We start from the raw sequence: 25672 nt of genomic DNA on the forward strand, positions 1-25672 counted from the left end.
GGGTGGATCACGAGGTCAAGAGATCGAGACCATCCTGGTCAACATGGTGAAACCCTGTCTCTACTAAAAATACAAAACATTAGCTGGGCATGGTGGTGCATGCCTGTAATCCCAGTTACTCAGGAGGCTGAGGCAGGAGAATTGCCTTAGCCCAGGAGGCGGAGGTTGTGGTGAGCCGAGATCGCGCCATTGCACTCCAGCCTGGGTAACAAGAGCGAAACTCCGTCTCAAAAAAAAAAAAAAAAAAAAAAAAAATTAAAATTCGGACACAAAGACATAAAGTGAGCACTTGCCGTTGGGAAAATGGCCCCCATAGACTTGATTGACACTGGTTGCCACAAACCTTCAATTTGTTTTTTTTTTTTTTAAGTGCAACACTTATGAAGCACAATAAAATAAAGCGCAATTAAACAAAATGTGTTTGTGGTCCAGGAGCTCAACCTTCTATTGACCTTTCGAGGTGCCCTTCCTGCCTGGTCTTTGTGCTTGGCCTGGCCCATAGTGAAAGGACAGAGGCGGCGAGTAGTATAGGACATATAGGGGTTTCAGTTCAGCACCTTCAGACAAGTAGGGGATCAGTGCCTGGGCTTTGGCATTTTGGTGCATTTTAAATGTGATCTAGGCTGGGCATGGTGGCTCACGCCTATAATCCCAGCACTTGGGAGGCTGAGGCGGGCAGGTCATGAGATCAAGAGATTGAGGCCATCCTGACCAACATGGTGAAACCTCGTCTTTACTAAAAAAAAAAAAAAAAAAAAAAAAATGTATATATATATATATATATATATATATATATATATATATATATATGCTGGACCTGGTGGCACATGCCTGTAGTCCCAGCTACTCGGGAAGCTGAGGTAGGAGAATTGCTTGAACCTGGGAGGCGGAGGTTGCAGTGAGCCAAGATCAGGCCACTGCACTCCGGCCTGGTGACAGAGCAAGACTCCGTCTCAAAAAAAAAAAAAAAAAAAAAAAGTGGTCTCTCCTGTAGTCTCAGAGGAGGGTGTTTGTGTGTGTGTTGCTATAGTAATTGTCATCTGGTTGGTGAGCTCCTCCTAGAAACAGTAAGCAGTCGCATAGGCTGATAACTTGGCAAAGCCCCAGATGAGTGCCATTCCTGGACACAATCTCCTGCCCCGTGAGATTATGGAAAAGGCTGACCTTGATGGCAGAGGTGTTAATTACGTGCAGGCAGAGGAAGGCTGGGAAGTTAAATACAAGTTTAAAATGCAGCTTCTCCATCACATTATCATTGTGTGAGATGCTCCATGGTGACACTTGACTGATGGCTGCTTTATCACACAGTGCAAATAAGGAACACACCCGTCATTACAGAATATTCTTTTGGGCAGCTCTGGGCTGGGCCTTTCTTTTCCCCCAAAAACCTGTATTCAGCTAATGTTTATTGAGCAACTCTACCATAGCCCAAATGCCTGGAGGGAGAGCAGCTTAAAAGTCAGACAGGGCTCATTCAATAAATATTGAACCTGTACTATATGCCAGCATGGGTTTTAGAGTAGGCAAAGCTGGCAGAGTTCTTGCTTTCCTAGGACATGCTTCTAATATGACAGACCCTGGAACCAAATTCTGTCAGTCACCCAGGCACAGTGGCTTAATCTCATAATCCCAGCACTTTGGAAGGTCAAGATAGGAGGATCACTTGAGGCCAGAAGTTAGAGACCAGCCTGGCCAACATAGCAAGACCCTATAAAAACATAAAATAATTATTTTTAAAAATAATTGCAGCCGGGCGCGGTGGCTCAAGCCTGTAATCCCAGCACTTTGGGAGGCCGAGGCAGGTGGATCACAAGGTCAAGAGATCGAGACCATCCTGGTCAACATGGTGAAACCCCGTCTCTACTAAAAATACAAAAAATTAGCTGGGCATGGTGGCGTGTGCCTGTAATCCCAGCTACTCAGGAGGGTGAGGCAGGAGAATTGCCTGAACCCAGGAGGCGGAGATTGCAGTGAGCCAAGATCGCGCCATTGCACTCCAGCCTGGGCAACAAGAGCAAAACTCTGTCTCAAAAAATAAAAAAATAAAAAAGTAATTGCAAAGAAATAATAAATCTACAAAAATAAAAAATTAGCCGGGCATGGTGGCACACACCTGTAGTCCCAGCTACCCAGGAGGCTGAGGTGGGAGGATCACTTGAGCTCAGGTGTTTGAGGCTGCAGTGAGCCCTGATTGAGCCCCTGAACTCCAGCCTGGGTGACAGAGCTGGAGTATGCCTCCAGATTAATAAATAAATTGTATCTACCACACCAGTGACTGGCTCGGTTACCTTAGGCAAGGCTACTTAAGCTCTGTGTGCCTTAGTTTCCTCTTCTGTAAAAGATTATAATAGTTTTGTTTCTTGAAGGGATGAGATTTACATGAGAACGTACACATTAAATAGCATTTACAGTGATGTCTAGGGCATTGTAAGCCCTATGAAAGCATTTGCTGTCATCATAAGCCACATCAGCATTATGTTCTGTGGGCAAAGGTACAGAGAGGTCAGTTGAAGCCACTCTGATAAGGTGACATTTCAACAGAGTCCTAAAATGAGCCTGAGCCAAGGAGGTAACTGTGGGAAGAACATTCCCAGTAGCACAAAGGCACCAGGGCAGGCACGTGCTTGGTGTGTTTGGGGCCGGGGTGGAAGGCCAGCCGAGTGCTAACGAGCTGGAGAGCAGTGGGAGGGGAGGAAGAAATAGGCCTGGAGGTTGGAGATTGGCATGGGGTGGATGGGAGAGTGCAGAACTTGCAAGCCCCTCCGTGTAGGCCAAGTTCATAAAGCCTGTAGCTTTGCTATGTGAGTCTAGAAGCCAGTTTTAGGCAGAGAAGTATCACGGTCTGATTTGTCTTTTTGGTAGATCACTTGCTGCTGTGTAGAGACTGGACCGTCAGTGGACACAGGGAAGTTTATTTTTGCAACTGTCCAGGTGGCCAGTGATGGTGGTCTGAGTTTGGGTATTAGTAGACAGAATGGTGAGAAGGGGTTGGGCAGATCCCCAGCCGTAAAGCCCCTTTTGTTACCAGTGGATTAGAGAAGAGAGGGGTCAAGAAGGGCTCTAAAGATGAAGGGCTCTAAAGATGCTGGCCTGGTAGAATGGAGCAGGCGTTCTCTAAGACTGGAAAAACCTCAGGAGTGGTTTAGGCGAGGCTGTCGGGGGCCGCTGTAGCTGGAAGGAAGCAACCAAGGAAAGGGAATGCAGGGTAGCATCAGAGCAGTAGAGAGGGCCCAGACCGGTGTTAAAACTGGAAAGACGACCCTTTGCCCAGGAAGAACTTGAGCCGGGACCTTGGTGAAGAGGAGCCGCTCGCCCCAGGTCCTTGCCTATGTCCATCTCAGGATTGGGCTCTTGGGTTCCAGCCACTCTGGAGGTTAATTCTGCCTTTGTTGTGGTGGCTATAAAATGTGGGCAGATTCCCCCAGCACCATGTGGTTTTTATTTGTTTTTTTAAAATATGGTGGATTCCTTCTGAAGCCACTCTTGTTGTCTAAATGTTCGATATTCACCATCAGAAATGTGCTCTGCAACTTTGTGGACAGTACTACAGATCATACTTGGGCTTTCTAATTACCTCCATCCTTGTGAAATTTAGACATAAGCACGTGTTTTATTATTTTCAGAATTGAGAAGAAAGACTCACTGTGTGTTAATAGGAAGAACTGGCTCATTTCTCCTGAGGGACAGTCATCAGAACAGTGGCTGGGGATTGGCTTGAACTTGCACCTAGACCGTGGCACTTGCAAGGGGTTTCATTGGGGTTTGAATGTGATTTTAAAATGCCCTGCCCCTCCCTCTAGGATCTCACCATCCCAGAGTCTAGTACTGTGAAGGGGATGATGGCCGGACCAATGGCCACGTTTAAATGGCAGCCGACCGCAAGTGAGGTAAGGAGCTCTCCTGCCGGCAGCAGCTTAGGGCCGCAGCTTAGGGCTGGGTTCCTGGCGGTCCTGTGTGATCCTCTTTTTCCTTTTTCATCTTTTTCTTGTGTGTGAGGCTTAATTTATTATTACAAAATAGTATAGAAGTCAATGAGATAAAAAATTAAAAATCTCCTCCCTCTAGTTTGAGCACTGTAAAGTTTGAGGTGACTGATTTCAGTCCTTTGGGTTGCCCACTCAGCATTCATTTAGATGATTATAGACCTATGTTTAGTTTTTGTTATTGTGGGCAGGGCTTTTTTTCATAAAAGTGGGATCATTTCACAAGCTTTCCCCCCTGATATTTAGTAAACACCGTCTCATAGTCCGTAATTACAACTTTTATGTTTGGTTCTGTTATCCTTGGTGCAGCTGCTCCTGTTGCTGGGCATAATAATGGAAAGCCCACCTTTCCATTATTGGATGCCTGCAGGCCCACCATCCTGGCTACTCTGTTTCTGTTAATATTCTCAGTAAGATGAGATCCCCAGGGCGTAGGTACCAGACACAAGAAGGCCAAAAACCCTGAAATTCCGGAGAATAGGTGTGACTTAGCCTGCTGGGTGATCTGCTGTACCTGATAAGTACTAAGTTTATAAAACACTAGTATGCTTATTAATATTTTCCCACAGGATTATTGGAATAATTTGCGTACCAACCTAGCAGAATCATCTCTTCTTTTCCACTTAAAAGCCAGTTTTCCAGCCGGGCGTGGTGGCTCAAGCCTGTAATCCCAGCACTTTGGGAGGCTGAGGCGGGTGGATCACGAGGTCAAGAGATCGAGACCATCCTGGTCAATATGGTGAAACCCCGTCTCTACTCAAAATACAAAAAAGTAGCTGGGCATGGTGGCACATGCCTGTAATCCGAGCTACTCAGGAGGCTGAGGCAGGAGAATTGCCTGAACCCAGGAGGCGGAGGTTGCGGTGAGCCAAGATCACGCCATTGCACTCCAGCCTGGGTAACAAGAGTGAAACTCCGTCTCAAAAAAAAAAAAAAAAAAAAAAGCCAGTTTTCCTCTAGCTGGAATGGGGGTTGTTCATAAAAGGCTTAGGCCAAAATGGGAAAACAGTTTTCATACAATTGTGAAAAAATAATGAAAAAATAGACCAGAATCCAGAGGTGTTCCAGCCATAGGAGAGTCCAGTTACCAGGGAGAAGGAAATGACCTTTGGTGGCAGATAACTGGTTTTATTTCACTGTTTTCTGGTTTCAGCCTGTTAAAGATGCAGATCCTCATTTCCATCATTTCCTGCTAAGCCAAACAGAGAAGGTGAGTTGCCCTTTGAGGCTCTCAGCCCTTGGTCAGGGGCTGGCCAAGGAGTACTCCTCCACTGGGTCCTGGCCCATCCAGTCTAAAAAGTGAGGCTCTGCCAGTGCACTGCCCAGAGCAGCTAACCCAGAAGCCCCTGTATGGGCCCACTAATGAGCCAAGCATTGTTAAGATTAAAAATAAATCCAAAGGCCAGACACGGTGGCTCACACATGTAATCCCAGCACTTTGGGAGGCCTAGGCAGGTGGATCATCTGAGGTCAGGAGTTTGAGACCAGGCTGGCCAACCTAGGGAAACCTGGTCTCTACTAAAAATATAAAAATTAGCTGGGAGTGGTGGTGGGTGCCTATAGTCCAGCTACTCAGGAAGTTGAGCAACCAGCCTGGGCGACAGAGCAAGACTCCGTCTCATAATAAACAATAAACCAGAAAAAAGCTTTTAAAATTCAGACAGCTGTGTTACTCAGATGTTCACGGAGACCTTTAGAGGCTAGGGCATAGGGCAGAAACCAAACATTGTACACTGTCAGCCCTTCCCCCTCCCCCCCCGCCCCGCCATGAACTAGCCCATGTTGCACGGCAGACACATCTTGAGGCTCACTCCCAAGTCCTGTGGATGCAGAGGGAGGCTCTCCCAAGGTCTGCAAGGTTACGGGTCAGGCTGAGCCTTGCTAGGATCTAATGACGGTTTGTGGCTTTGAAGTTGGACAGATATGGGTTCCAAGCTTGTAACTATGGCACATGAGCTCACACCTCTGCTTCTCAACACCATGGTCAGCAAAAAGACCTTGTAGAATTGCATGGGGACTTGAATGAGGTAATGTGTATGAACTTCCTAGTATAAATTTGGAGTTGACTAAAGTATATAACAAATAAGTATTTGATGTTCACTTCCCACTTTAGGCTAATCCTTTTAGGAGATTGTTATGAAGACTGGTTAAGCCTTCAGTTTAATAAGTGGTCTTTTCTCCTTTATTAGCCAGCTGTCTGTTACCAGGCAATCACAAAGAAGTTGAAAATATGTGAAGAGGTACGTAGGCACCATACCTTCCCATTTTAATTTTCACCTGGGGCCTTAAACTGCGTGCAGACTGACTTTATGATGTGTGCTTCCTATCCGTAGGAAACTGGCTCCACCTCCATCCAGGCAGCTGACAGCACAGCGGTGAATGGCAGCATCACACCCACAGACAAAAAGTAGGACCTTTGACGAAAAGGCCTCCAGTGGCCCTGGTTCTGTTGAGGGTGGGAAGAACATGACCCCAGGGGATTGAATGGGATCCCAGCCATTGCTGGGATTGAATGCAAAAGGCAGGAACATTGTAACTTGTACTGATAATGATTTGTCTAGAAGCAGTTTGACTCACAGGAGTCAGAAGCTGTGTAAATCTATGGTCAAGATGGTCTCCCTTGGACATAAGCTGAGGGATTGGCTCCAGAACTCAAGAGCAAGGAGCACTTGGCTCAGTGGTCCTCAGACTTCCCTGTACCTTAGAGTCATCAGTATGTCTGGGTGGGGCCCAGGAATTTGTATTTTTTTTTTTTTTTTTGAGACGGAGTTTCACTCTTGTTACCCAGGCTGGAGTGCAATGGCGCGATCTCGGCTCACCGCAACCTCCGCCTCCTGGGCTCAGGCAATTCTCCTGCCTCAGCCTCCTGAGTAGCTGAGATTACAGGCACGCACCACCACGCCCAGCTAGTTTTTTTGTATTTTGAGTAGAGACGGGGTTTCACCATGTTGACCAGGATGGTCTCGATCTCTCGACCTCGTGATCCACCCGCCTCGGCCTCCCAAAGTGCTGGGATTACAGGCTTGAGCCACCGTGCCCGGCTGGAATTTGTATTTTTAACCGGTTCCCAGGGGTACTGCTGCTCCTGGCCAGAGAGCCACACTGTGAGAACCACTGGCTGAGTAGAATCATGATGAAGCCCCAAAAATTGGCCATGGTGGGACAGGTGGGGGAAGAGAGATGAAGGTGGTGGGGCAGGTGGGGGAAGAGAGGTGAAGGTGCTTGAGGGTCCTCGCTGGGTGCCTGCTGGCTGTTCTGCACCCTACCCAGTGTGGGTGGGGCAATCCCTGGACGTGTTCACAGACCCAGCTTCCACCCAGCATCACCTGTGCCTGTTCTGTAGGCCCATCTCTTCTGCAGAGTCTTGTTGACAAAAAGGTGTCTTTTCTAAGAAAACAGGTGCTCTGGAGCAAGTTAGCTAAGTCAGTCTCCAGTTTGTGCCTTTCACATTGTCTTCTCAGACTGAAAACACTGCATCTTTTACTTCATGTTTTTATACTGCTGAAATCACCAATTCTACCAGTTATTTTTGTAGAGGAGAGGAGATAAGGGCATATTAGGTGCTAACAAAGAGGGAGAAAAAGGTCATCTGTTAATTTAATGAGGATTGTGTTAGTTTTAAAAACAAACAAAACAGGATGGGGCTGAGGACGGAAACCTGATGTTTTCACCCAGCACATTTATATTGGCCCATTAGTCAAATTTTAATATGAGTATGAAGCCAGCATCAAAACCAACCAGTTGTTGTTGCCCAACCCACCTTAATCCACATTTCCGTCTTATTTGGGGCCCAGTGTGAAGGACTTTCAATTGCCATCTTAAAAATTCAGAAGTGGCCGGGCGCGGTGGCTCAAGCCTGTAATCCCAGCACTTTGGGAGGCCGAGGCGAGTGGATCACAAGGTCAAGAGATCGAGACCATCCTGGTCAACATGGTGAAACCCCGTCTCTACTCAAAATACAAAAAATTAGCTGGGCATGGTGGCGTGTTCCTGTAATCCCAGCTACTCAGGAGGCTGAGGCAGGAGAATTGCCTGAACCCAGAAGGCGGAGGTTGCGGTGAGCCGAGATCGCACCATTGCACTCCAGCCTGGGTAACAAGAGCAAAACTCCGTCTCAAAAAAAAAAAAAAATTCAGAAGTGGGCCGGGCGCGGTGGCTCATGCCTGTAATCCCAGCACCTTGGGAGGCCAAGGTGGGTAGACCACGAGGTCAAGAGATCAAAACCATCCTGGCCAACATGGTGAAATCCTGTCTCTACTAAACTGCAAAAAAATTAGCTGGGTGTGTTGGCATGCGCCTGTAGTCCCAGCTACTCCCGAGGCTGAGGCAGGAGAATCGCTTAAACTTGGGAGGTGAAGGTTGCAGTGAGCCAAGATCATGCCATTGCACTGCAGCCTGGAGATAGAGTGAGACTCTGTCTCAAAAAAAAATAAAGAAGCTTGGCCAGGCGTGGTGGCTCACGCCTGTAATCCCAGCACTTTGGGAGGTCGAGATGAGCGGATCATCTGAGGTCAAGAGTTCAAGACCAGCCTGGCCAACATGGTGAAACCCTGTCTGTACAAAAATTAGCCAGGCATGATGGCGGGTACCTGTAATCCCAGCTACTGGGGAGGCTGAGGCAGGAAAATCGCTTGAACCCAGGAGGTGGAGGTTGCAGTGAGCCAAGATCACACAGTTGCACTGTAGCCTGGGCAACGGAGCGAGACAGCCTCAAAAAAAAAAAAAAATCCAGAAGCTTCATCCCAGGTCTACTGGACTTCCTAGAACACCAAGAAAGTAAAAGGAGTTCACCTGTCGTGATTTAGAATCATGGGAAATATGGCAGTACCCAAATAATGAGTGACAGGAAGATACCTCCTTGTTTTTAAGCCTCAACTTGAAGCAGTGGGCAAGGGGGCCTATTTTGGTGAGGAAGGTGGCAAGTTCCATTTTCAACATGTGATCCAAATTAATACAGGCTGAGACCGGGATAATATGAGCAGCTGATATTCCAGCGGAGATTAGGGGCCCATTTATAGGGATGGTTCCAGAAGACCAAAACCATGGAAAGGATGACGGAGCCAAAGTGGAGGAGCTGCCGGGGTGTCCAGCACTCAGAGAAAGCCTAAATTGAAAACAAGAATATAGCCAAGTGCAGTGGCTCATGCTTGTAATCCCCACACTTTGAGAGACCAAAGCAGAAGGATCCCCTGAGGCCAGGAGTACATGGCCAGCCTAGGCAACACAGCAAGACCCCATCTCTACCAAAAATTTTTAAAACTTATCCAACCATAGTGGCACACACCTATAGTTCTAGCTGCTCAGGTGGGCTGAGGTGGGAGGATCACTTGAGCCCAGGAGTTTGAAGTTGCAGTGACCTGTGATCACACCATTGCACTCCAGCCTGGGAGACAGCAAAATGCTGTCTCTAACAAAGGAAAAGAGGCTGGGCACAGTGGCTCACACCTGTAATCCTAGCAGTTTGGAAGGCCAAGGTGAGAGGGTTGCTTGAGGCCAGAAGTTCGAGACCAATCTGGCCAACATAGCAAGACCCAGCCCCATGTCTCTTTTTAAATAAATAAATAAAAATAAATTTTAAAAATATAAAATAAAGCAAGAACTTGACATGATCAGAAATTAGGAAAGAGGCATTATTATTTTTTTTTTTTTTTTTGAGACAGAGTCTTGGTCTGTTACCCAGGCTGAGCGCAGTGGTGCGATCTCGGCTCACTGCAAACTCCACCCACTGGGTTCAAGCAATGCTCCTGCCTCAGCCTCCTGAGTAGCTGGAATTACAGGCATGTGCTACCACACCCAGCTAATTTTTGTATTTTTAGTAGAGACAGGGTTTTACCGTATTGGCCACGCTGATCTTGAACTTCTGACCTTATGATCTGCCCGCCTCGGCCTTCCAAAGTGTTGGGATTACAGGTGTGAGCCACCGAGCTCCACCAAAAGAGGCATTCTTTAGCATGATTGTTACGTGCAAGGAGAAGTAAAGAAGTACAACAATCAAGAAAAGACACTTGGGCAAGCTAGAAGTCACCTGTAAAAGCAGGTTGAAATAGCAGCAATGGTGGCCAGCCCCCAGCTCTCAGGGTTGCAGGAAGGAGCAGGCAGAGTATATGAATGTGTGTGAGCAGACTGGCCAATGAGTACTTCTGTCACAAAGATCAGGAAGGACCTGTAGAAGGAAGGGCTAGGGGAGCACTGAGAGGTTTTCGGGGAAGGCAGGCATGGGGAGAAGGATTTGTGGACTGGGAAAGCTTGGGTTCCAAGCTCAGGTGAAGGACTTAGCTTTGGAGAGGAGGGGCAAGGCTCACTCTGTTGATAACAGGAAGACTGGAAAGGCAGTGTATGGCTGGAGAATTTAAGTTGGGAAAGAGAGGTGAAAATTGTGGTCCTGGTTCTTGCAGTCAAGGAATTTGCCTAGCTCTGAACACATGGCTTCAGTGACTTGTGATGGACCCTCTTGTGCTGTAAAGTAGTATCCAAGGCCAGGTGCAGTGGCTCACACCTGCAATCCCAGCACTTAGGGAGGCAGAGATGGGCGGATCCCTTAAGCACAAGAGTCTGAGACCAGCCTGGGCAACATGGCAAAAGCCCATCTCCCAAAAAATTAGCCAGGTGTTGTGACACATGCCTGTATTCTCAGCTACCCCGGAGGCTGGAGGGAAAGGATTGCGTGAGCCCAGGCGGTCAAGGCTGCAACGAGCCGTGATCGCACCACTGCACTGCAGAGTAAGCAACAGAGCAACAACAGAACATTTTTTGAGACACTGTCTCAAAAAATAAGTAAATAAATTGGCATCTGAAAGCCTAGCATTCAAGATGGCTGATTGGGAAGCCATTTCAAGGGCCGAAGACAAATGTCCGGTTTCTCACTGTAATGGCATTGTGAGCTCAGACCCTCTATCAAAGCAACAAGAGGACTTTGCCTTGGGAGACTGGCCCTGAACCATACACGTTATACTTTTTTCTGTGACTGTCAAGGGTTTCAAAACACCTGTTTACATCCCCGGACACATTTAGACCATGGCATAAGAAAAGACCCATGTGCGGGCACAGTGGCTTATGCTTGTAATCCCAGCACTTTGAGAGGCCAAGGTGGGCGGATCACGAGATCAGGAGTTCAAGACCAGCCTGATCATCATGGTGAAACCCCATCTCTACTAAAAATACAAAAATTAGCGAGGCGTGGCGGTGCACAACCTGTAATCCCAGCTACCCAGGAAGCTGAGGCAGGAGAATCGCTTGAACCCACGAGGCGGAGCTTGCAGTGAGCCAAGATCATGCCACTGCACTCCAGCGTGGGCGACAAGAGGTAAACTCCATCTCAAAAAAGTAAAGACCCATGTGCCTGACACCCCTGGCTCTGCAGGTGGATTGGCACACTGCCGTTGTTGGTGGTCTGACTTCCCCTACCCCAGGCTATATAAAGGAGCAAGCCTTGTGCTGCATGAAGGACTCATCCTCACTCTGTCCCTCCCACTCTGCTCTGAACTCATCAGTCTCTGTCTGTTTCAGGATAGGATTTTTGGGCCTTGGTCTCATGGGAAGTGGAATCGTCTCTAACTTGCTAAAAATGGGTCACACGGTGACTGTCTGGAACCGCACTGCAGAGAAAGTAAGCATTCAGGGGTGGTGCCTGTTGGTTCAGGGGAGTGTGGGGTAACCATAGGGTGGAAATCTCCCCCTGCTGTCTCAGCATTCTGCATGCAGTAGAGTAGAAGCCAAGCTTTTAGTCCAGGCAGGTAGAAATGTAGATGCCTAAACTTAGGATGTTATCATAAAAACTTAAGCATTTAAAAATACCCAGTGGGGGCCGGGCGCGGTGGCTCAAGCCTGTAATCCCAGCACTTTGGGAGGCCGAGGCGGGTGGATCACGAGGTCGAGAGATCGAGACCATCCTGGTCAACATGGTGAAACCCCGTCTCTACTAAAAGTGCAAAAAATTAGCTGGGCATGGTGGCACGTGCCTGTAATCCCAGCTACTCAGGAGGCTGAGGCAGGAGAATTGCCTGACCCCAGGAGGTGGAGGTTGCGGTGAGCCAAGATCGTGCCATTGCACTCCAGCCTGGGTAACAAGAGCGAAACTCCGTCTCAAAAAAAAAAATAAAAAATACCCAGTGGGTAAAAAATGAGGAAAAACACCATCCTTGTTTCCATACCTTTACGAACATACACACTTACAGTGAGTGTCATTCACACGGAGTGTGTGGATAGATCTTGATTCTTTTTAGCGGCTGCGTGGCATTCTGCATGCTGGAGCATTCTGCAGTGATGGCAGTGTTTCATATCTGTGCTGTCCAGTAGCCATTAGCCACTGGAGGCTATTAAACATTGACAACATGGTTAATACAGCTGAATAACTGAATTTTTATTTCATTTAAATTAAAATTTAAATAGCCTCATGTGGCTATCATATTAGACAGCATGAGTTTAGAAGTTCTCAACCTCAGGTGGTGGTCCATGGTTTCAGAAGGTCTGATGGAGTTCCAAAGCCATGAATGATCACCTTTTGTAATGGAGAAAGGCAATGGCTCCCACCAAGTCTTATCCGAGAAAAGGTGAAAGGCCGTGGCCTGAATACCAGAAAACTGAAGCACTGCACTCCTGCATGGAACAAAGAAAGAGAGACTAAAAAGTCCCAGCCTCTTAACAGGGTTAGGTATGGAGGCTCACGCCTATAATCCTAGCACTTTTAGAGGCCAAGACAGGTAGACTGCTTGAGCTTATGCGTTCGAGACCAGCCTAGGCAACATGGCAAGACCCCATTGCAATTTCTGTTTTCTTAAAAAATAGAAATTTTTTTTCTTGTTGAGGCAGTGTCGCTCTGTCACCCAGGTTGGAGTGCAGTGGCACAATCTTGGCTCACTGCAACCTCTGCCTCCCGAGTTCAAGTGATATTCCTGCGTCAGCCTCCTGAGTAGCTGGAAGTACAAGCAAATGCCACCGTAACTGGCTAATTTTTGAATTTTTAATAGAGATGGAGTTTCACCGTCTTGGCCAGGCTGGTCTCATATTCTTGACCCAAAGTTATCTGCCCACCTCATCATCCCAAAGTGCTGGGATTACGGGCATGAGCCACCAAGTGCCGGGCCTGAAAAAAAAAAAAAATTAATGCATATAGTGTGGTTAAACTTGTTTGTGAAAGGGGTGGGTGTGCACATGTCTGCACAGCAAGGTGCTTCTGGGAGCCCTGTGAACAATACAACAGTGGCATGAGCTGGAAGGAGGTATCATTGCTGGAGTATTGGAGCTGATGACTTTAAATTTAGGTGCTTTCACGCACTTCCAGAAGTCTTATTAATATGACAGCAGTGTTGAGAAACAACCCAAAAAGGAATGGCCACCAGGTGGAAGGCTCCCTGCCACAGCCCCACGTCCCCAGCAGAGTGTTGATAGCTCAGGGCCACAGCCAGGACAGCACAGTGGGGCTGGGGACATGTACTGTTCACATCCCATTCTTCAAATGGCACACCTTCAGCAGACACTCATGAAGCAGTTCATCATCTTAGGCACCCGTCAGGCCAAAACTGAAGATGGCCAGTAAAAGGCCCCATGCACTTCCTCAAAAGTTGGGCTCCCATCTCCATGACCCAGGCTCCTGGACTCAGCCTCCTGTCTTGGGAGGCCGGCCAGGAGGCCTGGTCAGCGCTTCTCTGGCCTGGCTGGAATGTTTATTGTGCACTGCCTGCAGCTCACGTTAGGATCTGTGACTTTTGCAGTGTGATTTGTTCATCCAGGAGGGGGCCCGCCTAGGAAGAACCCCCGCTGAAGTCGTCTCAACCTGTGACATCACTTTCGCTTGTGTGTCGGATCCCAAGGCGGCCAAGGACGTAAGGACCCCCTCCCTTCCCTCAGCGACTTGGGTCACAGCCAGGATTGCTGGCTGGCCTTCTCCCCTCCTTCCCTGCATACCAAGTGAGTGTCCGCATGTGGGGAGCTGGATTTCCCGTCAGGGGCCATCCTCCATTGTGAAGGGTGTTTGCATTAATTGAATACAGACTTCCTTTAATTTAGAATGTAGAATGAACACTATTAGGGCCCTTGAAGTCTGTGCTGAAGTGGGTCTTAACAGGCTTCATGCGTTCTTGTTGAGGTGGAAGCTTTGGGGCCAAGTATGCCTTTGGTCCAGGTGCCAAGCTTCTATGTTTAGCTGTGGCTGTATTTGTGTGTTTTACAAGTTCAAGTGCAGTGGTCATCTTCTTAAACTGGTGACTAGCCTATTCAAAGTAAATCCAAAGAACCCCAAAAATAAATGCTGAGGTTTAATTCTTTTAAATGCTTTTTTTTTTAATAAAAAGAAATGCACACACATTTTTTTAAAGATAAATGGGAGCATGCAAGAAGTATTTTTCTATCCCTTGCTGATTTCATTGTTCTTCCCTTTTCAGCTTGATAGAAATCAGGAAATGAGCCAAAACAGCAGCAGGATTCTGATCTGAGGTCTGTAGGGCTCCTGAGCATCTGCCCGGGAGCCTGGGCTATTGCTTCTCCCTTGTGTCCCCACAGCTGGTGCTGGGCCCCAGTGGTGTGCTGCAAGGGATCCGCCCTGGGAAGTGCTACGTGGACATGTCAACAGTGGACGCTGACACGGTCACTGAGCTGGCCCAGGTAGCAGCCTTGCTTGGGCTGGCTCTCCAGCATCCTTTCTATCCGAGCCCAAGACCCAGGCTTACAAGAGTGGGCAATTTGGTTACTCTAGAGCCAAAGCCAGAGAGAGAAGACGAGAGACAAGTAGCCTTGGGACTAGCCTATCCCGTGCTCCACCTTCAAACCACAGGTCGTCTGAACAGCCATGGGCAGTCGCTGCATTGCTGGGATGGGCCTCAAGTCCTGGAGCTGCCAGCCTTATGATGAGAAGCAACCCAGGCTGCCCGCCTGGCATTGGGGTTTGAGCAGCTGTCTGCATTTGACACTGGCAAAGCATCCCTCCTCCCCAAACATCTGGCCCAAATAAGGGAGTGGGGACTTTGGGACCCACGTATGTTCTGAGGGAAGAGCAGCATCCACAGGGGAGTTGTGTGTTCAGCCGAGGCACTGGCATGGTCATATCTGGTTCTAGTTGTTGATCTCTAAGAAAGTCGTAATCAGTGGGCGCCTGTGTGGAGACCCCCACATCTCATCACTGCTGTGATTCGGCCTGTCTGACCTGCACATGGTTAGTCCCTGGGTTCGGGTGTCAGCTATAGGGCCTTGGTATGGGTGGCCATGCCCTCCAGCTCTGGAAGGCATAAGCAGCCATGGCCACCTTGGAACAGTCCTTGCGTCCTGCCCAGAGACCCATGGGAGAGGTGAGGCCTCCAGAAGTGGTGACTTTTCTTTCCAGGTGATTGTGTCCAGGGGGGGGCGCTTTCTGGAGGCCCCCGTCTCAGGGAATCAGCAGCTGTCTAATGATGGGATGTTGGTGATCTTAGCGGCTGGAGACAGGGGCTTATACGAGGACTGCAGCAGCTGCTTCCAGGCGATGGGGAAGACCTCCTTCTTCCTAGGTAACATGCCTGCACCTGTCAGGCCTGCAGCCTGGGGCCATATACCCTCTATATCACACTGATGATGTCAGTCCCACGTGGCCTTTCTGCCAGGGGCCCTGGGGAAGATACCCTTTCACCTGCATAGTCAGTGCTTGGAAGGAGAATGAGCCAGTTTGTCGGGGGCAGGTGAAGGGGGCCTCCCCTGGAGAGAGGTGGGTCTGAGCAGAGGTGAGGACAGGCAGAGAGGCCCTGCCTGTGGCATTCTTGGACCATGACCATGAGTCTTTGCCCTGGGCAGGTGAAGTAGGCAACGCAGCCAAGATGATGTTGATTGTGAACATGGTCCAAGGGAGCTTCATGGCCACTATCGCCGAGGGGCTGACCCTGGCCCAGGTGACAGGCCAGTCCCAGCAGACACTCTTGGATATCCTCAATCAGGGACAGTTGGCCAGCATCTTCCTGGACCAGAAGTGCCAAAGTGAGTTGCCTTTGGCCCCTCTTCTTGTGTTTGGTGTTTGATTAGAGCAGGGGACTAGTTCAGGGATTCAGTGAGCATGGAAGATCCCCCGCTTCAGTTATTCCCTGACCCTGGCCAGAGAAGGTTCAGAAACACAGTGGGGGCCGGGCGCGGTGGCTCACGCCTGTAATCCCAGCACTTTGGGAGGTCGAGGCGGGCGGATCACGAGGTCAAGAGATCGAGACCATCCTGGTCAACATAGTGAAACCCCGTCTCTACTAAAAATACAAAAAAAAATTAGCTGGGCATGGTGGCACGTGCCTGTAATCCCAGCTACTCAGGAGGCTGAGGCAGGAGAATTGCCTGAACCCGGGAGGCGGAGGTTGCGGTGAGCCGAGATCGCGCCATTGCACTCCAGCCTGGGTAACAAGCGAAACTCCGTCTCAAAAAAACAGAAACACAGTGGGAGGGATTTGAGGGTGAAGGCTGGGAGCTCTAGCTCTCAGGTGTCTAAGGGTATAGGAGGAGCCAGGAGGCCTAGGCTACGTGGAACTGAGCCCTAAATATGTTTTAGGTATTGAGCCCTGATGGACTGTAGGTGGTTTTTAATTTCAGGTCCTTTCCTTTCGTCTGATACTGGCTTTTTCTCCTCAGATATCCTGCAAGGAAACTTTAAGCCTGATTTCTACCTGAAATACATTCAGAAGGATCTCCGCTTAGCCATTGCGCTGGGCGATGCGGTCAACCATCCGACTCCCATGGCAGCTGCAGCCAATGAGGTAGGGCAGCTTGACAGAGGATGTGGCCCAGGCCCCAGGGCCCTTCAGTTTCTCGAGACAGAGTCTCACTCTTGTTGCCCAGGCTGGAGTGCAGCAGTGTGATCTCAGGTCACTGCAGCCTCTGCCTCCCAGGTTCAAGTGATTCTCATGCCTGAGCTTCCCAAGTAGCTGGGATTTCAGGCCCCAGCCTTTCCAACTAATTTTTGTATTTTTACTAGAGGTAGGGTTTCACCACATTGGCTAGGCTGGCCTCGAACTCCTGACCTCAGGAGATCTGCCTGCCTTAGCCTCTCAAAGCTCTGGGATTATAGGCATGAGCCACTGCATCCAGCCTCTTTGTTCTTTTTCTGACCCTTTAAAGTGGAATTCTTTTTTTTTTTTTTTTTTTTTTTTGGCAGAGTCTCACTCTGTTGCCAGGCTGGAGTACAGTGGCACAATCTCACATCACTGCAACCTTCGCCTCCTGTGTTCAAGCGATTCTTTTTCCTCAACCTCCTGAGTAGCTGAGACTACAGGCACCCACCACCACGTTGTTGGTTTTTTCAGGTCACCTTTACTGACCACCACCACGCCCAGCTAATTTTTGTATTTTTAGTAGAGACAGGGTTTCGCCATTTTGGCCAAGATGGTCTGGATCTCTTGAGCTTGCGGTCTGCCCACCTTTGCCTCCTAAAGTGCTGGAATTACAGGCGTGAGCCGCTGCACCTGGCCTAAAGTGGAATCTTAAGTCACTGATTTTAAACCTGCTTTCTTTATAACGTGAGCATATAAATCTTTAAACTTCTACTGAGCCATGTTTCTTTGCCTTCTGATTTCTTCTTTGACCCATGAATTATTCAATTTTGTCCAGTGTTTGGGGCTTTCCTAGATATCTAATGATTATTGATTTTAAATTTATTTCTCTGTGTGATCAAAGAACATGCTCGGTATGATTCTTCTTTTTTTTTTGAGACGGAGTTTCTCTCTTTTGCCCAGGCTGGAGTACAGTGTTGTGATCTCAGCTCACTGCAACCCCCACCTCCCGAGTTCAAGCAGTTCTTATGTCTCAGCCGCTCAAGTAGCTAGGATTACAGGGCACCACAACACCCAGCTAATTTTTTTACTTTTAGTAGAGATGAGGTTTCACCATGTTGGCCAGGCTGGTCTTCAACTCCTGACCTCAGGTGGTCCGCCCACCTTAACTTCCCAAAGTGTTGGGGTTACAGGCGTGAGCCACCACATCTGGCCCCTGTATGATTTTTTTTTTTTTTTTTTTTGAGACAGGGTTTCACTCATTACCCTGGCTGGAGTGCAATGGCGCGATCTTGGCTCACTGCAACCTCTGCCTCCTGGGTTCAGGCAATTCTCCTGCCTCAGCCTCCTGAGTAGCTGGGATTACAGGCACGTGCCACCATGCCCAGCTAATTTTTTGTGTTTTTAGTAGAGACGGGGTTTCACCATGTTGACCAGGATGGTCTCGATCTCTTGACCTCATGATCCACCCGCCTAGGCCTCCCAAAGTGCTGGGATTACAGGCGTGAGCCACCGCGCCTGGCCCTGCCCCTGTATGATTTTTAAACTTTACATTTATTCAGACTTGTTCCGTGGTCTGCCAGATGATCTGTCTTGGTGACTACACCATGCACACTTAAAGAGCATGTGTATTCTGTGGAGTGTGCCTCAGATAGCAAGTAGGACAAGATGGTTGTTGGTGTTTTCAGGTCACCTTTACTGACCTTTTTATCCCGTTCCTTCAGTTGGTGTGTGAAGGCTATTAAAATCTCCAACTACGGGCTGGGCACAGTGGCTCACACCTGTAATCCCAGCACTTTGGAAGGCCTAGGCGGGTGGATTTCTTGAGGTCAGAAGTTCAAGACTAGCCTGGCCAACTGGGCAAAATCCCATCTCTACTAAAAATAGAAAAATTAGCTAGGCATGGTGGCGGTCGCCTGTAATCCCAGTTACTCGGGAGGCCAAGGCGCGAGAATCACTTGAACCCAGGAAGTGGAAGTTGCAGTGAGCTGAGATCACCGCATTTCACTCCAGCCTGGGCAACAGAGTGAGACTCCATCTCAAAAAATAATAAAAAACTGCCGGGCGTGGTGGCTCAAGCCTGTAATCCCAGCACTTTGGGAGGCCGAGGCGGGTGGATCACGAGGTCGAGAGATCAAGACCATCCTGGTCAACATGGTGAAACCCCGTCTCTACTAAAAATACAAAAAACTAGCTGGGCGTGGTGGTGCGTGCCTGTAATCCCAGCTACTCAGGAGGCTGAGGCAGGAGAATTGCCTGAACCCAGGAGGCGGAGGTTGCGGTGAGCCGAGATCGCGCCATTGCACTCCAACCTGGGTAACAAGAGCGAAACTCCGTCTCAAAAAAATAATAATAATAATAATAATAATAATAAACTAAATAAATAAAAATAAAAGTACAAAAATTAGCCAGGCGTGGTGGTAGCAGTTGCCTATAATCCCAGCTACTCAGGAGGCTGAGGTAAAAGAATCTCTTGAACCCACAAGGGGTATGTTGCAGTGAGCCAAGATTGCACCACTGCACTCCAGCCTGGGTGACAGCAAGACTCCATCAAAAGAAAAAAAATCTCCAACTATGATTGTGAAAGTGTTTGCTCCTCCCTTTATCTCTGTCCATTTTTGCTTAGTGTCTTTGAAGCTGTTATTAGGCTCTCTTAGCCATTTATGATTGCCATATTTTCCTGATGAATTTCCCCTTTTATTAGGAAATGTCCCTCTTGATTTTGTTTTGAAGTCTATTGTTTGGCATTAAAAGAGCTGCTATAGGCAGGGCACAGTGGCTCAGGCCTGTAATTCCAGCACTTTGGGAGGTTGAGGTGGGTAGATCGCAAGAACAAGTGTTCAAGACCAGCCTGCAAGGTGGTGAAATCCTGTCTCTACTAAAAATACAAAAAAAAAAAAAAAAAAAAAAAGGCCGGGCATGGTGGCTCATGCCTATAATCCAAGCACTTTGGAGGCCAGGGTGGGTGGATCACTCGAGGTCGGGAGTTCAAGACCAGCCTGACCAGCATGGTGAAACCCTGTCTTTTAAAAAAAAGAAAAAAGAAAGAAAAATACAAAAAATCAGTCAGATGTGGTGGTGCACACCTGTAATCCCAGCTACTCAGGAGGGTGAGGCAGAGAATTGCTTGAACCGGGAGCCAAAGGTTGCAGTGAGCCGAGATCGGGTTCTCAGAAAACTGAGAAAACTGCAGTTACAGCTTTCTCAGGCTTATTGTTTTCATGGTGTGTATATTTTTCCATCCATTTTCTGTCTTATTTCTGACTACTTTTAAATTATGTCTTTTGGGCCGGGCGCGGTGGCTCAAGCCTGTAATCCCAGCAATTTGGGAGGCCGAGGCGGGTGGATCACAAGGTCAAGAGATCAAGACCAACATGGTCAACATAGTGAAACCCTGTCTCTACTAAAAATACAAAAAATGAGCAGGGCATGGTGGCGTGTGCCTGTAATTCCAGCTACTCAGGAGGCTGAGGCAGGAGAATTGCCTGAACCCAGGAGGCAGAGGTTGCGGTGAGCCGAGATCGCGCCATTGCACTCCAGCCTGGGTAACAAGAGCGAAACTCCGTCTCAAAAAAAAAATAAAAATAAATTATGTCTTTTATAGACAGTATATAATTGGGGCTTGGATTTTTCTCCATTTTGACAATATCTGCCTTTTAATTAGAATGTCTATCAGCATTTTTCAAGTGATATTTTAAGGACTTATACATGCACTTTTTTTATTTTGGGGACAGTCTTGCTCTGTTGCCCAGGTAGAGTGCAGTAGCGCAGTTATAGCTCACTGCAGCCTTGACCTCCTAGGCCCAGGCAGTCCTCCCACCTCAGCCTCCTGAGTAGCCAGGAGTACAGGCATACACAACTGCAACCAGCTTCACATGCACTTTTGAAAGTTTTTTAGGGTAGAAGTTCTGCTTTCTTAGTTCACCTTGATAGACTTTTAATCTTAAAAAAAAAAAAATGAAAGCCGGGCGCGGTGGCTCAAGCCTGTAATCCCAGCACTTTGGGAGGCCGAGGCGGGTGGATCACGAGGTCAAGAGATCGAGACCATCCTGGTCAACATGGTGAAACCCCGTCTCTACTAAAAATACAAAAAACTAGCTGGGCATGGTGGCGTGTGCCTGTAATCCCAGCTACCCAGGAGGCTGAGGCAGGAGAATTGCCTGAGCCCAGGAGGCGGAGGTTGCGGTGAGCCGAGATCGCGCCATTGCACTCCAGCCTGGGTAACAAGAGCGAAACTCCGTCTCAAAAAAAAAAAAAAAAAAAAAAAATGAACAGTATTTGTCTTTACCATATGATTACAATAAAAATGACACTTTGTCGCCGGGCATGGTGGCTCGCGCCTATAATCCCAGCACTTTGGGAAGCCTAGGCAGGAGGATCACGAGGTTAGGAGATCAAGACCATCCTGGCCAACATGGTGAAACCCAGTCTCTACTAAAAATAGAAAAAATTAGCCAGGCATGATGGTGCATGCCTGTAGTCCCAGCTACTTAGGAGGATGAGGCAGCGGAATTGCTTGAAACTGGAAAACGGAAGTTGCAGTAAGCCATGATCATGCCACTGCACTCCAGCCTGGCAATAGCAAGGAGACTCCTGTCTCAAAAAAAAAAAAAAAAAATTGCACTTTGTAAAACATACATGTGAAACACATAGATTTATATTAGCAGCTGTATTTTTCAAGTACTATCAGCTGATACACTTTTTTTTAAATTTTATTTTGAGACAGAATTTCACTCTTGTTGCCTAGGCTGGAGTACAGTGGTTCAATCTCAGTTCGCTGCAGTCTCCACCTCCCGGGTTCAAGCAATTCTGCCTCAGCCTTCTTACTAGCTGGGATTATAGGCGCCTGCCACCATGCCCAGCTAAGTTTTTGTATTTTTAGTAGAGATGGGGTTTCACCATGTTGGCCAGGCTGGTCTTGAATGCCTGACCTCAGGTGATCCACCTACCTCAGCCTCCCTAAGTGCTAGGATTTGCAGGCATAAGCCACTGCACCTGGCCAGTACTGTGTCTGTTCTTTTGACACCTGGCTTTTCATAGTGTAATTCTCTGTTCCTGAATTCCTTGTCGTGTTTTGTTTTATTTTGAGACAGAGTCTGACTCTGTTGCCCAGGCTGGAGTACAGTGGCATGATCACAGCTCACTGCAGTCTCCACCTCCTAGGTTCAGGCGATTCTTCTGCCTCAGCCTCCCAAGTAGCTAGGACCACAGGCATGCACCACTACACCCAGCTAATTTTTGTATTTTTAGTAGAGACAGGGTTTCACCATTTTGGCCAGGCTGGACACTTAACTCCTGGCCTCAAGTGATCCATCTGCCTTGGCCTTCCAAAGTGCTGGGATTACAGGTGTGAGCCATTGTGCACAGTCTGTTCCTAAATTCTGTCTGTCTCGTCCTTGTCTGTTTCAACGTTTCAGAGTGCTTATTTCATTACTCTTTCAGATTATGATACAATTTCAAGTCCCTCCTCTTCATTCTACCTGTGAATTCTCTCTGGACCATAGAATTCCTCATGTATTTTATGAGCCTTTATTGATGAAAGCTCATATCTGACTGTAGTTATTTCCCAAGGGTTCCACGTGGCTTGGGCTGGGAAAGCTTGTCTTCGAAGTGGCTTCCAAGTTGTCTTCACCCTGTCTGCAAGATTCATTGGTTTGGAAGCAGAGTTTTTAGGTTAATATTTCAGTGTACCACGGTGCTTTCAGGCCATTTGGATGGTATGAACTTTGACTCTGTATACTGTTAGAGGAGTTAAGTGGTCAGGTTCCTAATGTTAACTGGTGCATTGACCTTTAGTAGTTGTGTTGAGACATGGTGTAAGTTGGCGCTACCATTTTATCATTTAACTTCTGTTTGTTGCCTTTGTCTGTCGCTGTTCCTCCTTGCTAGCCTTCTTTTTAGAATTCCAGTTTCATTTATCTATCGGGTTTTTGAGATGGAGTCTTGCTTCATCACACAGGCTGGAGTGCAGTGACATGATCTTGACTCACTGCAGCTTTTGCCTCCCAGATTCAAGTAATTCTCCTGCCTCAGCCTCCCGAGTAGGTAGGATTACAGGCACCTACCACCATGTCTGGCTAGTTTTTTGTTTTGAGACAGAGTCTCACTCTGTCGCCAGGCGCCAGGCTGGAGTGCAGTGGCACAATCTCGGCTCACTGCAACCTCCGCCTCCTGGGTTCAAGCAATTCTTCCGCCTCAGCCTCCCAAGTAGCTGGAACTACAGGCGCATGCCACCACACCCAGCTAATTTTTTTTTTTTTTTTTTTTTTTTTTTTTTTTTTTAGACAGGGTTTCGCTCTTGTTACCCAGGCTGGAGTGCAATGGCGTGATCTCGGCTCACCGCAACCTCCGCCTCCTGGGTTCAGGCAATTCTCCTGCCTCAGCCTCCCGAGTAGCTGGGATTACAGGCACGCACCACCATGCCCAGCTAATTTTTTGTATTTTTAGTAGAGACGGGGTTTCACCATGTTGACCAGGATGGTCTCGATCTCTTGACCTCGTGATCCACCCGCCTCGGCCTCCCAAAGTGCTGGGATTACATGCTTGAGCCACCGCGCCCGGCCTTTTTTTTTTTTTTTTTTTTTTAATAGAGACGGGGTTTCACCATGTTGGCCAGGATGGTTTCGATCTCTTGACCTCGTGATCCACCCACCTCGGCCTCCCAAAGTGCTGGGATTACAGGCTTGAGCCACCACGCCCGGCCCTAGTATTTATATTTTTAGTAGAGACGGGGTTTCACTATATTGGCCAGACTGCTCTTGAACTCCTGACCTCGTGATCTACCCGCCTTGGCCTCCCAAAATGCTGGGATTACAGGCATGAGCAACCACGCCTGGCCTATTGGCTTTTTGACTTAGACTCTTTGCATTGTTTTTTTAGTGGTTACTCAACAAATTGCAATACACATGCTTAACACAGAGTTAATCTTGCCAGGCACGGTGGCTCACACCTGTAATCCTAGCACTTTGGGAAGCCAGAGGACTGCTTGAGCCCAGGAGTTTGAGATCAGCCTGGGCAGCCCTATCTGTACAAAAAAAATATATATATACAAAAATCAGTTTGTTGTGGTGGCAAGCACCCTATTCCTAGCTACCTCAGGATGCTGAGGCAGGAGGATTACTTGAGCCCAGGAGTTCAAGGCTGCAATGAGCCATAATCCTACTGCTACACTCCAGCCTGCGCAATACAGCAAGACCCTGTCTCAAGAAAAAAAAACAGTTAATCTTATGCCATTTCTCGTTGAATGTAAGAACTTTGCAACCACATAGAAGCATTTATCTCCCTTCCCTCAATCCTTTAAGGCAGGTTTTCTCAACCTCAGCACTGCTTCCATTCTGTGTGTGGGGCTATCACGAGCACTGCAGGAATTTGAGCAGCCTCCTGGGCCCCCACCCACCAGACGCCAGTGACATAGCCCCTTCTAGGGTGACAGAACATTTCTCCAGGCATGACCAGATGTCCGTTGGGGGCAGAAGCACCACAGGTGTGAGAACCCCCACTCTGAGGTACAGATCTCCTGGGTGTTTCATCTGCCTTTGTTTTAAACCCACCAGGCAACATTGTGATTTTTCATTTTAAGCAGTTGTATGTATTTTAAAGAAATTAAGTAAAAAGGCCGGGTGCAGTGGCTTACGCCTATAATCCTAGCACTTTGGGATGCCAAAGTGGTTGGATTGCTTGAGGTCATGGCACACGCCTGTAGTCCCAGCTACTCAGGAGGCTGAGGCACAAGAATCTCTTGAACTTGGGAGGTGGAGGTTGCAATGAGCCAAGATTGCACCACTGCACTCCAGCCTGGTGGACAGAGCTAGACTCCATCTCAAAATTAAGAGAAAAAATAATTTTACTTTTCTTTAGATTTCCTCTTCCTGGTGGTCTCTATCCCTCCGTAAAGAAGAGTTTCTCTCTGGTCTTACTTCCTTTCCACTGAAAAAACTTTCTTTGGAATTTCCTATAATCTAGATCTGCCCAGTGACAGTTTCTTTTACCTGAAAATGTCGTTATTCAGTTGTAACTGTCAACTGTGAGCTGACATTTACACCTGAGCTGTAGGGACCTCAGTTATGGTGGCTCTCACAGGACTACTTAATTTAAAAAAAGAGAAAGAAACCCACAGCTAGTTATGTAGGAGGGACCCGTGTGTCCAGCCGTATTGCGTATGGAGCAATGGCTTTTTAGTTCTTGTCAAGCGTTTTCATATTCCACTAGCATCTCTGGGGCAGGTGCTGATTGCCAGACAGTGTTCGGGACTCTGAGGACATGTTGGTATGCCACTCCCTCTGTCCCTCCCAGGGGCACTTACATTTAACTGGAAGGAGGTACAGAATTAGCACATAAGCAGTTAAAAAGGTAAGAGTTTCAGAGTATAAGAAATACAGGTAAAGACAGAGATGACTGGGTGAAGTGGTGGGTGCAGCTGCTGCTTCAGTTGGAGGCCTTTGAGCTAAGAAGGAACTGGTGATAGGGGCCGGGCGCGGTGGCTCACGCCTGTAATCCCAGCACTTTGGGAGGCCGAGGCGGGTGGATCACGAGGACAAGTGATCGAGACCATCCTGGTCAACATGGTGAAACCCCGTCTCTACTAAAAATACAAAAAAAAAAAAAATTAGCTGGGCATGGTGGCACGTGCCTGTAATCCCAGCTACTCAGGAGGCTGAGACAGGAGAATTGCCTGAACCCAGGAGGCGGAGGTTGCGGTGAGCCGAGATTGCGCCATTGCACTCCAGCCTGGGTAACAAGAGCGAAACTCCGTCTCAAAAAAAAAAAAAAAAAAAAAAAGAAGGAACCGGTGATAAGTGAGTGAGGGAAAAGCATTCCATGCAGAAGGAAGAGTAAGGACAACAGCCCAGAGGATAACATGGAAAGGCTTTGGAGGGTCATCTGCGTGAAGGGACATTATTAAATTACTAATAATGCTGAATGCTTTTTGTTGTTGTCGTTTGTTTTTTGAGATGGAGTCTCACTCTGTTGCCCAGGCTGGAG

The 25672-nt window shown here is 48.0% G+C and overlaps 1 protein-coding gene across 6 annotated transcripts in view; it reads left to right on the forward strand.

Moving 5' to 3' along the window:
- GLYR1 (glyoxylate reductase 1 homolog) overlaps positions 1 to 25672 on the forward strand; it is a 48040-nt gene that overhangs the window by 19742 nt on the left and 2626 nt on the right. For 3 of the 6 annotated variants that reach the window (XR_005581780.2, XM_039478260.2, XM_039478262.2), the window contains 10 exons: positions 3801 to 3887; positions 5137 to 5193; positions 6173 to 6223; positions 6317 to 6390; positions 11490 to 11589; positions 13694 to 13804; positions 14481 to 14582; positions 15298 to 15460; positions 15741 to 15920; positions 16554 to 16678. Coding sequence is in view for 4 of the 6 variants with exons in the window: in XM_039478260.2 (XP_039334194.2) it covers positions 3801 to 3887; positions 5137 to 5193; positions 6173 to 6223; positions 6317 to 6390; positions 11490 to 11589; positions 13694 to 13804; positions 14481 to 14582; positions 15298 to 15460; positions 15741 to 15920; positions 16554 to 16678 (1050 nt within the window). In the remaining 2 variants the exon portion in view is untranslated. The remainder of the gene's footprint in view (positions 1 to 3800; positions 3888 to 5136; positions 5194 to 6172; positions 6224 to 6316; positions 6391 to 11489; positions 11590 to 13693; positions 13805 to 14480; positions 14583 to 15297; positions 15461 to 15740; positions 15921 to 16553; positions 16679 to 25672) is intronic. The other 3 variants (XR_005581781.2, XM_039478263.2, XM_039478261.2) reach the window with 1 other exon arrangement.

Source organism: Saimiri boliviensis, chromosome 12 (genome assembly GCF_048565385.1).
Source record: "Saimiri boliviensis isolate mSaiBol1 chromosome 12, mSaiBol1.pri, whole genome shotgun sequence".
Taxonomy (NCBI): domain Eukaryota; kingdom Metazoa; phylum Chordata; class Mammalia; order Primates; family Cebidae; genus Saimiri; species Saimiri boliviensis.